This window comes from Silurus aristotelis (genome assembly GCF_946808225.1).
Source record: "Silurus aristotelis genome assembly, chromosome: 5".
Lineage (NCBI taxonomy): Eukaryota > Metazoa > Chordata > Actinopteri > Siluriformes > Siluridae > Silurus > Silurus aristotelis.
Window position 1 is genome coordinate 21,839,423 of NC_139578.1, and position 13,433 is coordinate 21,852,855.

General features: G+C 39.5%; 1 protein-coding gene across 1 annotated transcript in view; it reads right to left on the reverse strand.

The window, feature by feature from the left end:
* LOC310726139 (insulin receptor substrate 1-B) overlaps window positions 1-13,433 on the reverse strand; it is a 42,506-nt gene that overhangs the window by 12,847 nt on the left and 16,226 nt on the right. The window contains exon 2 of the mRNA XM_083541413.1: window positions 9,924-13,232. Within this exon, the coding sequence (XP_083397539.1) occupies window positions 9,924-13,232 (3,309 nt within the window). The remainder of the gene's footprint in view (window positions 1-9,923; window positions 13,233-13,433) is intronic.

Here is a 13,433-nt window from a genome sequence, read left to right on the forward strand (position 1 = left end):
TAAGTTCAATGAATAAGTACACTTAAAGTGCAATAGGTTGAGATAAACATGTACACTTAAACAGCATAATACATGCAAAAGAATACAGTAGTTTACAGTAAATGCAGATGGTGTAAAGACAGATAATTGCAATAAAGTGCAAGCATTTAGTTATTAGGTGGAGGCCAGCAGTTAACACTTAGCAGCTGATTTCAGCATTTGTACGTTTGAAGGGGAAAAAGCTGTTCATGAGTCTTGTTGTGCAACAGCGCAGATTTTTCTGATGACAGACATACAACCAGTTCATAGTGGAGATAGGAGGTGTCCTTGATAATAGCACTCTCTCTCCACAAGCAACTCGTATGATAAATGCCCCAATTGCTTGGCAACTGTGTTCCAATGAAATTTAGTTTTAGTCTTGAATGACTGCTTTGCCATATGTTTATATACTCGTGTCAGATCAAATAATTTCTTAAAAATTGAGGATATTTTTAATTACAATACTTAAGGAGATTTAACCTATAAATGTGAACTCACCTTCAACTGGTGCACCAAGGTTTGTTGATACACCGAGATATGTATTGTTTGGATTGTAACATATGAAAACCATACAGCATTAAAAAAAAATTCAATTATGACTGTAGCAGATCTTCTATTGTGACCAATTACATTAATTTATAACATACACTATATTGCCTAAAGTATTGGGCCACCTGACCTTTCCTGCTATATGTGGTTCTTTTCCTGTTACCACAAAGCTGGAGTCACACAATTGTATAAGACGTCTTTAGATGCACTATGATACAATTTTGCATTCACTTGAACTTTTAAACCCAAACCTGTTCCAGCATGGCGATGCCCCTGTGCACAAAGTAAGCTTCTTAAAGATCTGGTTTACATGCTTTGGAGAGGAAGATCTTAAGTGGCCTGCTATAGAGCTCTGATCTCATGCCTACTGAACACCTTTGGAATTAATTAGAACACTGACTGCACCTCAGGCCTCCACACCTACATCAGTACCTGCCTTTCATAACACCCTTGTGGCTGATAAACACAAATATCAAAAAATCTAGTGAAACAGCTTCGCAGAAGAGTGAAGGGAATTATAAGAGCAAATTGGAAATGCAATGGATTGGAAATGCAATGTTAAAAAATCACACACCGTACTTATGACTAGGTGACCCAATACTTTTGCCAATATAGTGTATAATTACAAGATTCTCAATTATTGCTAGTGAACTAATGACATAGTGTCGTAACTCAAAACCTGAGCTGACACAACGCGGGTGGATTCTTTGTTTCAGTTGGTAAGTTGACACAAAACCATAATGTTTACGAAAAACTGGACTGGAAAGTTTGAAATGATCTGCTTTAAGCCCAAAACAGATGTCCCATCTGTGGTAAGTGAATAGTACAAATCAAAAGTTGTAATATGATGCTCCACTGCAATATAAATCATCAGCATTTTCAAACACTGTGTCTCATTCATAGCCCTTTGCTAATTAAAAAGGTAACTGTTGCTATTCACTCATGTAAGTTGCTTTGTATTCTAAGCAATTTGTCATTTATGCTGCTTTACCCATTTAATTGAATGTCACTAGATGGAACAAGACTGTACACATACACAGAACTGTGTACACATTCCTGTGAAAAATGTCCCCCAGCTCTATTTTATATTCATATTTTCTGCAAGGTTTTTTTTTTATGAAGGTAAAAGTATTAAATGTATTTTCATTTTCTAACCTAACCTTTACACTTAACCTTTAATTTAATTAAAACCATAGAATTTCCATAATAATTGTAAATTTTTATACAATTAAATTCACCTACAACAAGATGACAAAGTTGTTTTTAATTTTTTTTAAAGTAACTTGCAACTAGCTAAAAAATGCAGAGAAAATTCCCAGGCTACATTAACTAATTATTCTTTAATTAATGCTTGGCACACAAGCGAATGTTAGCTACTCTAATAACTTTCCAATCTACTAATTAAGCCAATTTCTTTAATAAAAACCTTCTGTCACAACATATTTGCAGGGTGTGCTCATTTCCATGATACCTGCGTATATTTAGGACATTTAAATGACATATACAGTCGTTTAGTTTTACAGCATGGTGGCCATATGGCTTTAAGTTGCTCAGTACACAATGATGTCATAAGCTATCTGTGTATCTAATGTGTATATGTATGATAAAAAAAAAAATACACAAACATCCTGATGAGGTGGAAGCTCAGTGGGTCAAATGTTGACTTCTGATCAGAAAGTTGTGAGTTATAATCCCACAAATGCCAAGCTGCTACTGCTGGGGCCTTGAACAAGACCCTTAACCCTCAAATGCTCAATTATACAAGTAAAACAACTGTAAGTCGATTAGAATATTATCATCTGCCGAATGTCGTAAAAGTTTCCATACGGTTGTCCTCAAACACACTAAAGCATATTGAGCTCATATCACAAAAATGCATCTGTTTTTACCCTTGACCTGTCCTTGCACACTGCTGCTCACTTTTTTCCCATCACCCCTGGAATGAGGCTTATCAGGTTGACTAATGCAGCCACTACATGAATACACACATACACACTGTGCCACAAACACACATGCTTACAAGACAGTTCCAGTCAAACCCGCATCAACTTCAGCACACAGTGGAAGCGCCCGTGACAATATAACAACAAAAGGAGCCCAGTTGCTTAGACAGTTTGTGAACCATGAAGCACACTGAGTGACACACTAGTTCTTTTATAAAAAAGAGTGAGTGTGTGAGAGGAGGAACGATCTGTGGAAAACAAGAGGATGAGGAAAGGCGATAAACGTTGGGAAAACAGTCAACAAGGATTAAATAAAAAAATTAAAATAAACCAAGCAGCAGCAAGAAAGATGTGAACAGAGAAAAAAAATGACTGCTAGAGGAAAGGACTCGAGAAAAAGAGTGAATGAAAGCAAGCGAGAGGAGGAAAGTTGTACTCATCAGCATTGCTACGGCAACCATGCGTATCCCACTTCCTTTGACGCAAGCACAAGGAGAAATCAAAGTCCACAACAAGTGCTTGTTATTGCTCTCTTTCTCTCTCTATCTCTTTATCAGTTATTGCCTACAATAAAATAAATATTTGCCCAATATCCCTTTTCACTTGTAGGACAGCTTAGCATCTCTGCTTGCAGGTTTATTCTTATCATCACACCAGTGGCCTGTGGTTCTGAATGTACGAGTGTGTGTGAGTGTGAACTCAGCTTCTGTTGAACAACTGAGCTGTTGGAAGTCGATCAAAAAGGAATCGTTTTGGCTAGAGTAAATATGGCTGACTGGATCAGTGCCACATGGAGCAGACAGGGAGCGCAATCTGTACTTGCTTTTAAAATGAAAGTGTGTGAGAATACCTGACAGGAAAATACATAATAACTACAAATATTTTTCTGTTTGTGCGAAGACAGCTTTCTGCAAATTAGTTTCTAAAGCATTTTATTTGTTTCCCCAACAAATTAAGTATGTAAATATCTCTCTTCTCTTCTCTTCTCTTCTCTTCTCTTCTCTTCTCTTCTCTTCTCTTCTCTTCTCTTCTCTTCTCTTCTCCTCTTCTCTTCTCTTCTCTCCTCTCCTCTCTTCTCACACCATATCAGTATGGCCATTGTATGCTCATATTTACAGCCTTAACAGAATTTAACTAGTCTCTTTGTTATGTGTGTTCAGAATTAAAAACATTCAATATAATATTGATTTTATACAACAGTCCTATTAACAGGAAATAAAATATGATTACAAATAATTTGTGTATTTTGTTCTCTGTCCGTCAAAATAGCTCCTAAAGAAGCCAGAGCTCTGCACTCAGACTGACAGCCCATACTGCTAGAAGTGGAGCGTTTGCAGAGAACACAGAGTGAAACAAACAGTGAAATATACTATATTATTTGAATAAAAATATAATGTACCTCAATTTATCAGTTCACTAACTAACTGCCATCAGTCTGCTAGAGCACCATAATAAGCCCAAATTTTCTGAAAGTGATGTGCATTTCAAAAAAGCTATTCAGCAGTGGTTTATTATTAGATTTTAATATTTTACTACACAATCTAAGACTGTTCTCTATTTGTTTAATTGTATTACCTAAGGCCAAATAAGAAGCAAGACCCAGCATTCTCTAACACTTCTTCTCCATTCATTTCACAGTAAAATGTATTTTAATTTTATATATATATATATGTATATATGTATATATATATGTATATATATATATATATATATATATATATATATATATATATATATATATATATATATATATATATAAAGATTTTTACCAAGCCTTAGCTTTTGTTACACCCACACAAACTAGCCATTCACCTTCCTGTTGATGCTTCAAAGCCTTTGGATTTACAAGCTTTCAACATGACTTTTTGACATAAAGAGGGAGGGAATGGGGCTGGGCTTAAGGGCAGGTGTATCCCACCTACTGTCACGATGAACAAAACATCTATCTGTCTATATTTTGAACATGGATGCCTGTCTATATCAAATATCTTTCAAAAACCTGCAATAACAGCATGCAAAGCTTAGACTTTCATCAAGCATAGCCATGGCTTTTGGAAAGGTGCATTACCCCTGTGAGCAAAAATATATACCTTTTCCAGAGGTTCGTGCAGGTTTTATGCAAGACATCAAACTCGTTGTAAGCCAAATGAAAAATATATATTTAAATGCAAGATCAAGGCAGACTTTGGCAGAGTTAAAGAAGACAAATCTGTGTTTTTAACATACAAAGAATGGGACATCCCAGGACACGCCCCAATATCACATTACTGCATTATTTAGCACACAGTTTATCATTTTTATTCTCTTAAAACATAAACACGATATATATCTATCTTTCCTAAATTTGAGTGGGTGCTGACAACCAGAAGTGCCTTTCAAGTTCCTCACAGCAAGCTTTTAGTTTCGGATTCAGGAGATGGTTTTTAAAATCCTGAAACAGTTCCTCAATTTAACCATAATTAATAAACACAGTGGTCTGAATCTCAGATTGAATGAACTCAATGTGCTGCAGGCAGGGTGGTGTACTGAATGACCCAAAGCTTCTCTACCGCAAGGCCACAGGATGCAGGACCATGCATAAATTAGTCTGCCTCAGGGACACATATAAATAGTCAAATGTAATCCCCTCTTGCTCTTCCTCTCTCACTCTTTCCATCTCCATCATCCCTCCCTCTCGTCACCAATCCTCATTCTTGGACCATCTTTTTCTCATGCTAGTACAGACTGGTTTTGGATCCTTTAGGACTGGCAGGGTATGACTGGAAAAACACTCATTATGGTTTTAATCAGAAACTGACTAATATTTAACTGTTGCTTCAAAGAAGTACTAAGTAGCAATGTTCAATTAATTAAAGAAGAACTGTTATTTAATTCCTTCTGACCATTATGAATAAAGTTGGAGTGAATGACTTTGAAAGAGCAACAATTAGGTGATTGAGATGCAAGTGCGAATTTATTCATGCATATAACAAAGTAGACAAACCTAAAGGGCAAAGTCATAAACAGGCAATAGTTCAGACGCTCAGCAAAACAGGGTTAAATAGTCAAAGGAAACTCAAGACATTGAACAAACAGGGTCAAAACCAGTGCAGCATGCACTCAATAATCTTGGTCATGTCATTATTGATTAGCTAGAAGTGATAGCTCACAATGAGCCAAGTTTTGCTACGTGTTTTTGTAGAAAACCAGTTATTAGGAACAGATGTGCGATAAGAAGTCTGGGAAATGAGAGTAGTAACAGGTGACTAATCAGGTGGTAGGTCTTGTAGGTTCTTATGTGGCAGAGATTTTTGAGAAGTTTGACAGGTCGACATGACACCTACATGTAGAGATGGTATCGAGATGATCTAGTATCAGCACTGTACTAATTTTTCAAAAAAATGTCTAAATTGAATATCCGAAAGCAAAAACGATTCTAAATCTGATCTTATCTGATGTAACATATCTAGCCTGAAATGTCACAGGATTGTCTGTAAAACAACAAAGTATCCAACACAGTAATTCAATTTACCATAAAATCAGCATTAAGAAAATTAATTGGATGTATCGGGTTAATGTTTAAAAAATTATTATATTAGTATCCTTTGAAAAAATATACACCGATCAGACAATAGTTAATCGCATCAATCAGGCATAACATTACAACCACCTGCCTAATATTGTGTTGGTCCCCTTTTTGCTGCCAAAACAGTCCTGACCCATGAAGCATTAACAGCATTAACTTTTTCAGCAATTTGAGCTAGAGAATCTCATCTGTTGGATTGGACCACACAGGCCAGTTTTTGCATCAACAAGCCTTGGCCACCCATGACACTGCCACTGTTCCTTCCTTGGACCACTTTTGATTGATACTGACCACTGCAGACCAGGAATATCCCACAAGAACTGCTGTTTTGGAGATGCTCTGAGCCAGTCCTTAACACAATTTGGCCCTTGTTAAACTCAAATGCCCATTTTTCCGGCTTCTAACACATCAACTTTGAGGACAGAATGTTCGCTTGCTGCCGAATACATTCCACTCACTAACATGTGCCTGTATAGCTAGTATTTGAGAATCTAATTACATCCCATTACCTTAATACAGCCATTACATGGTCCATGCATTAGACCTTGTCAATATCCATAATTTTAGATGACAATTGAGGCAATTTGATATCACAGAAATGTTTAAAGCATGGTACCTTAATTATATAATATTAGTATTGATAACAGACAAGAAAATACTATTGTACTTTTTGTACCTAAATGTTTGTAGATTTTGAATGAGACAATTTAGCCTCAAACCAAACAGGTAGGAGTACAGACCACAGAACACAACATTTAGAGGGCAAATGTATGAGTGAGTTGCAGAGTTGGAAATGTAAACAGGATTTGAACTGGTGAGAGCTGTCAAAACAGCATAAAACAGCTACTCCAGTGTGAGGGTTGGTTTCTTAAACCAAATGTGTATGTATGTATGTGTGTATGTATGTATGTATGTGCACATTTGTGCACACATAAGGTGGAACCCATAACTAAATGGACAGTTGCTTGGCAGGGATTCCTATAATGCTTAGGCAATAAAGATACAAATAACATAAAATTACAGCTGGCACTCTGCACTTTAACCTCATTGCTTCATTTCAAAACCAGTACACCGAAATAACTAAATGCACTATGTGTGTGTGTACTGTATAACCCTCACCTTGCCTCACCCTTTCTGACTTGGTTTAGGTTCAAACTACACTCTTACATCTGCAGCACATCTGTCACTCTGTCTGTATGTCTCATGCTCTACCTCTCTGTGGTGGCATCAACCCCCTTGGTGCCAGTAGCAAACCACAGCAGTCGAGCACTCACTGAGAGGACACACGTGGCAGCACCACAGCACGGCTGCTGCCACGTGTGTGTGCTCTAGCAGGGTGGAGACCAGCCAGAACTTTACAGTGTCCCACTGTGTCACTGTGTGTTTGCATGGTTGCTTACCAGATTCCTAACATCCAAATCTAAAGTAAACATACTGTAATTTTCTCATGGAAACATACATAGTGCCTAGTATTTTATTTTTGCATATCAAGACCAGATATATGTGTTCATCATTCAGTGTTGTGCTAGCTAGCTTATGTAGTTGATTCTTACCCACTAAAATGGTAGTCCCATGGTGTACCATATTTTAAGCAATCATTAAATTGATATTATTGATAGATGGAAATCACCTGTTGCCTAGTAACTGATTCAGCAATTACCTCAGTGACAGCCTCTCAGGGCAACACTAACCACTAGCTTTGTTAATGTAATACCTTATTTAAGGGTGTAATTTGCTAGTAATACAAAAGTAATTTTTGTTTAGCTAACAAATCCCCCCCCCCCCCCCAACACACACACAAAAAAAATAAAATAAAAATAATTGCACTCTTGGCGCAATGACAATGTCATGACTGACGTTCCCCCCAACATTTTAATCCTGGCAATTCCTCCCCACTAGCCGAGAACCACATGAGAGCTATTAACAAAGAGGGGCAACAGCTATCAAGTGCTTCTCTTTGAGACACATGAATCCATTCCACTGCATTTTTAACTGCTCATGCTTAATCACAGAATAGCATAACACACGTAGAAAGCACTATCCAACCTCTTCTGCATAAATGAGCTCTCAAATGCCCTTAAATGTCTAACTTTGCTCTGACATTAAAAAGAGTATTCCTGAAATCCTGGCCACCGATAGCTATGATATCACTGGGATTTATGCATTTTTATATCAATATTTTAGCATTTAGCAGTTTGTATGGTTAGAGAAGATGAGAAATGCAAGGAGAGAAAGTAAGGTTGAGAGAGAAAGTGGGAAAGAAAGATAATTACAGATGCACAACGACTACATTGGTAACAGTTGTATTACACACCCACACTCTGACACACAGAGTGAACGAAAGCAAACACCTACGCACATCAACCTCCCAAGCCCAGACAGAGTTATTTCACTGGCATCCCTCTTTAGATCCCCCCCATCTCTTTTGCTCACTTTATTCTGCCGTTTGTCTTGTTCTCACTTCACTGTTCTCTACTATATTCTCTACTCCTCCTTCCCCCCATTGTCTCATATCAGATGTCGCCACGAAGACCCAGTCTGGAGTCTCGGCTGGGAAAATCCCCACAACTCTGATCATTATTATTTTGTGGTAAAGAGAAAAGGGCAAATTCTTTCTTCTGTCTTTACCATCTGCATGTCTCGCACACTGTCTATCTCTCTCCGGCTCTAATACACATGAGCTTTTTTTGGTGCCATCTTTTTCTCTCACCATCTCTTTGTATCACTGTCTCTGTGTTTTTCATTCCAAAACTGATCAGGGCACTCTTCCAATTCTTTACTCAAGCCTGAAAAATATTTTTATACAGACAACACAGAAGCAACCTGCACACACATACATACATATATGCACATATGTACATGCACACGCTGCAAGTCTGCCAGATGTGTTCTGAACAGAATATTATAAAAAAAAAAAAAAAAAAAAAAAGGAAGGGGGGATTAGAGGTTGAGCCAGTACTGTGTCAGTGTTAGTTTGGCTCTGTTTCAACATTCACAGCTAGTACACTACATCCCCCAGAAACCTGATCACACTGCCAACTTAACATGAAAAGCTCACACACTCGCTCCCTGCTGCCGAATGAGCCAACACAATTGCTTTTTCAAATACTCTGGGTAGAAGAAATACTATTTATAATGATCTAGAACTACTTTCTCTAACCCCTACCTTAATCTTATTCGGTATTAAAGAAACATAACCTAATTTTAGCTCAGTAGTTGGATATGCTACACCTCATGCTGCACACAAAATCTCAAGAGGAACATTTCACTAAAACGCATCTGAACTGTCCATAAATATGAGTGAAAATATAATGAATAGACAATAAAAAAAGTCAGTAATGACAGGGAAAAAAAACCCTAAACACCAGCAACTAATAAAACTTACAAAAACTATAATCTTCCAAAAATTACTTGATAAAATACAATCTTGCAGTGTGGCATGATTCCAATTAATTTCAAAAACAAATTTTCTGGATCATCGTAATGCAAAAATCAAGTAGTATAAAGTAAAAAGAAGATTTATTATTGTGAACTTTACATGGCTTTCTAACTAGTGCTGTCAGTTTAAAGCCAAGGAGACAGATGGTAATTGCACTCAGAGGCAGCAGGTGGACATGAATAAAATGTACAACTACACAATTGCCCTATAAAGTCGTCTGTTTTCAATCTATCTAGGGTTAGGGATCTTTATTCTTTATTTTGTATTTCAAACATATGCCCCTCTGATATCATTAGAATGTGTTATTAATTTTATTCTATTTCCTTTGGATTTGGTTGAAAATAATTTACTTTACATTATAACTATTATTAATTTGAAGAAAAAAGGACTAGAAGAAAACTGCTCTTACCTGTACTGTCTTTGCTGCTGTTGGGGCCTTGGTGTGAACGTAGCTCCTCTGACTTGTAAAAGTCAATGCTAGCATAAGTGTTGAGATTTGATGCATTACTGCTCAACCCTCCAGTTCCTCCAGCACCTCCAGATGCTCCACTGCCCAAAACAGATGAAAAGAGACGTGCTGCTGTTTGGCCAGTAGTCTGAACATCAACTGCAAGATGTGAGCTCTCCCTTGTAGCCAAGTCTAGGTCTATATAGTTGAGACCTTGGTCTGTAGATGAAATCTGGGTAGTATTTATGTTAGTTAAACCATGGCTAGTATGCTGATTTGGGATATCTAGCAAGTCCCCATTGCCACTCAAAATGCCATCTAAACCAAGTCGCCATGCTATGGCTTGGGTGTGCTCGCTGATCACGCACATAGAGGATGAGGAGCTTACAGGGCATGAGGACACTGAAGAAGGGGCCAGGAATGTTTCAGAACAGTGGCGCCGCCGGGCTTGAGGGTCTGCCCTTATTACCTTAGCACCATGATCTGGATTTGAAAGTTTGGACATTGGAAAATCTAAATTAAGGCCCATGGTTAAGTTGGGAACCATGGATTCTTGTCTGTCCAACAATGTTTCTTTAGGTGTGGTGGAGCTGGAGGTTGTGTCTGAGCTCAATCCAAAAACCATTTCTGTATAGTCAGCGCATGGTATAGGAGAGTCGAGTGACTCAGAGGTCGATAGAGACCTATGTCCAGAATGTACCATTTCCACCTCAGTCTCTTCTTCATTTTGTGGAGCTAATTCCTGCTCATCCCAAGCTTTGGGTGCTGATGTAGGTGGCATTGGAGGTATGGGAAAAGAAGGGAAACCAAGGGGAGTGAGGGAGAAGGATGATGGTGAAGGGGGAGCTCCTAGCTCCATGTTGACATATTCTGAAGCAATAGATGGAGGGACAGCAGAAGAGGGGCTGCAAGGATGTGGTAAGAAACCAGCCACACAAGAGGTGGGCCTAGGCAAGAGCCATTGTAAGCTGGCAGGAATGGAGCCACAGTGTCTTGGTCCTCTAACTACTTCTCTGATACTTCTTTCATTCTTAAACTCTATACTGACATACTCACCAGGACTTTTAGGCTCAGGTGGGACTGGGGTCTCACGGACCCTTGGTAAGGTATTGGCTTTAGAAACATCCACAAACAAACTAAGAGGACGATTCCTCTGGCCCTGTGCATGTTTAGCTGCTGAAGACCCCAATCTCTGCTGTAGAGCCCCACTATACTTTACTTTAGCTTCTGAAGATGTTTTTCTCACCTGGGTGAGCTTTTCCTCCCCCTCCCCCAGACTTTCACTGCTAGCTGAACTGGATGAGTATGATGAAGAGGAAAAAGACAAGTGCCGTCCACCTCCAGGTTCTTGATAATTAGATGTGCCCCTACAACTGCCAAGAACTTGACTATTTCCATGTTCACTGCCTAGACATTTTCCTCTTCCTACACTATCATCAAATTGTTTAGGGCTACTGTGTTTATAAGAACGGGGTAGAGAATAGTAAGAATATACCATTTTGGGAGGAGGTTGGTGAGAAAGTTTTTCAGATGCTGTAAGAGACTCTTGAGGAGAGGGAGTGCTGTTGGCACGAACACTGATAGGTGACATGTTCATATAATCACTGCCAGACCTACTGTCTGCACTATTCCTGCCAATCCAGGCTCCTGAAACTACACGCTGATCAGGGGAACAGCTGCTATTTGGAGACATCATCATATAGCCATCTGTGGTAGAAGTAGGAAGGTGAATCTGCTGAGGAAGTGAGATAGTATTGTTGGGAGTCATAGCCATATAGTCATCTGCAGGTTTAGAGTCGGACACTGCTATGGATAGTGAGTGAGAGAGGGTCACTGGAGGGGCTGTTACTCCTGGCAACATGGACATGTAACCATTGTCACCCCCTCCATTACCATTAGCAGTAACTGTCGGTCCATCTGTTTCGCAGTTTCCTGCTTCAGCTTTGGACTCTGCAGCAACATCCAGATATCTGGTTCCACCAACTGTTGATTCTGAATCCTGGTGTGAGCTGAAAGACTCACGGCTGGTACTTCGAGACATTATAGCATAGTTGTCTTCCTCAATCTCTAGATCTCCTCCTCTGCGGTAAGTGCCAAGTCTCTCAAGGGCCATGGGTGGCAGAGACGCCCTTTTGCTGACCATCCTACGTTCAGGATCACATTCACGACCTGAAGACCGTCTCAACACCCTTCTAGTCTGTGTCAGAGAGTTGTCAGTTGGCAGTGAATTGAATGCCCCTTTCTGTGCCATAAGAATATAGTTGGAAGCTTCATTCCCACCTGAGCTACCTACAGACCCTGCCTGAATGGCTGCAGTCAGCAAAGAATGCTCACCTGGGCTGGAACCATATTCATCTGAAGAACCATAATCACTAAGTGAACCAGAAACCGAAGGCTGACGGAGAGGCATTTGATTGTAAGTGCTTCCATTTCCATCCCCACCAGCTGCAGTGGTTTCATGACTTGTGGCTCCAAAATCAGATCCATTGCCTGAGTAGGAGGAGAGGTTCTGTGCAGGTGAGGGGGCTGGAGTCGAGACGGACCTCTTCAGAGTATGCTGTGCCTTGACTGGTGTGGGAGCACGTACAGATGTAGACCTCAGAATGGGCGTGGTGGAACAAGACCCATTTGTGGTGGGACTTGAACTGTTATTAACACCCTTTGTCCCTGCGTTAATACCCTCATCTATTTTTGCTCCATCACTGGAGCAAAAATTACTGTTTCCACCTCCTCCTCCCGTGGCTCCCGGTGGCTCTGTGCGAGGTCGTCTGATGAATCCCACTTGGCTGGGTGGAGGGTTTTGATGGTGGCGACGAGATGGAACACTTATTGGATTAGATGCAGTAGCACCACCCCCAGCTCCTGCTGTAGTAGACTGTGATTTACTGCGCTGGCGAAACTCCTCGCTGAGGGCTTTCATGGCTTCAAGTAGAGTCTCATGCATGTTCTGTGCCACAACTGAATCCTCCACCTGCATCCAGAATTCTCCAGGGCCAGTCACTGCTGATCTGCCAACCTCCACAAAAAAGAAATTTTCTGAGTGGCCACAACGTCTCACGTTCATTAGCTGTAACACAACAGCTGCTGCATCTGAGTTGAGTTTGACAAAGTTGACTGTCTTCTCTGTTAGGCAGAGTCTGTATACACCCACTAAGTTTTTAGCTTGTCCAAGACCTTTTGGCCAAACTTTAACTTGCCAGACCTCCTTAAACGCAGGCCCAGGGGATGGAACTCCATAATCTCCAGAATTACCATCACACAGTGCTTTACCTACAAAGCAAGGAAAACACAAGTTATAAATAAAGAAGCTCAAAAAAGGTGTTGTTCATTTGACAAATCTACTAGGTAAGAATAATAATGAATGCATGAACACTATGAATTAACACATACAGAATTGTGCATTGACCAAAAAAAATGTGAACAAATCAAATCCATTTTATATTTTACATTTTAAACAAACTGATTAATCTT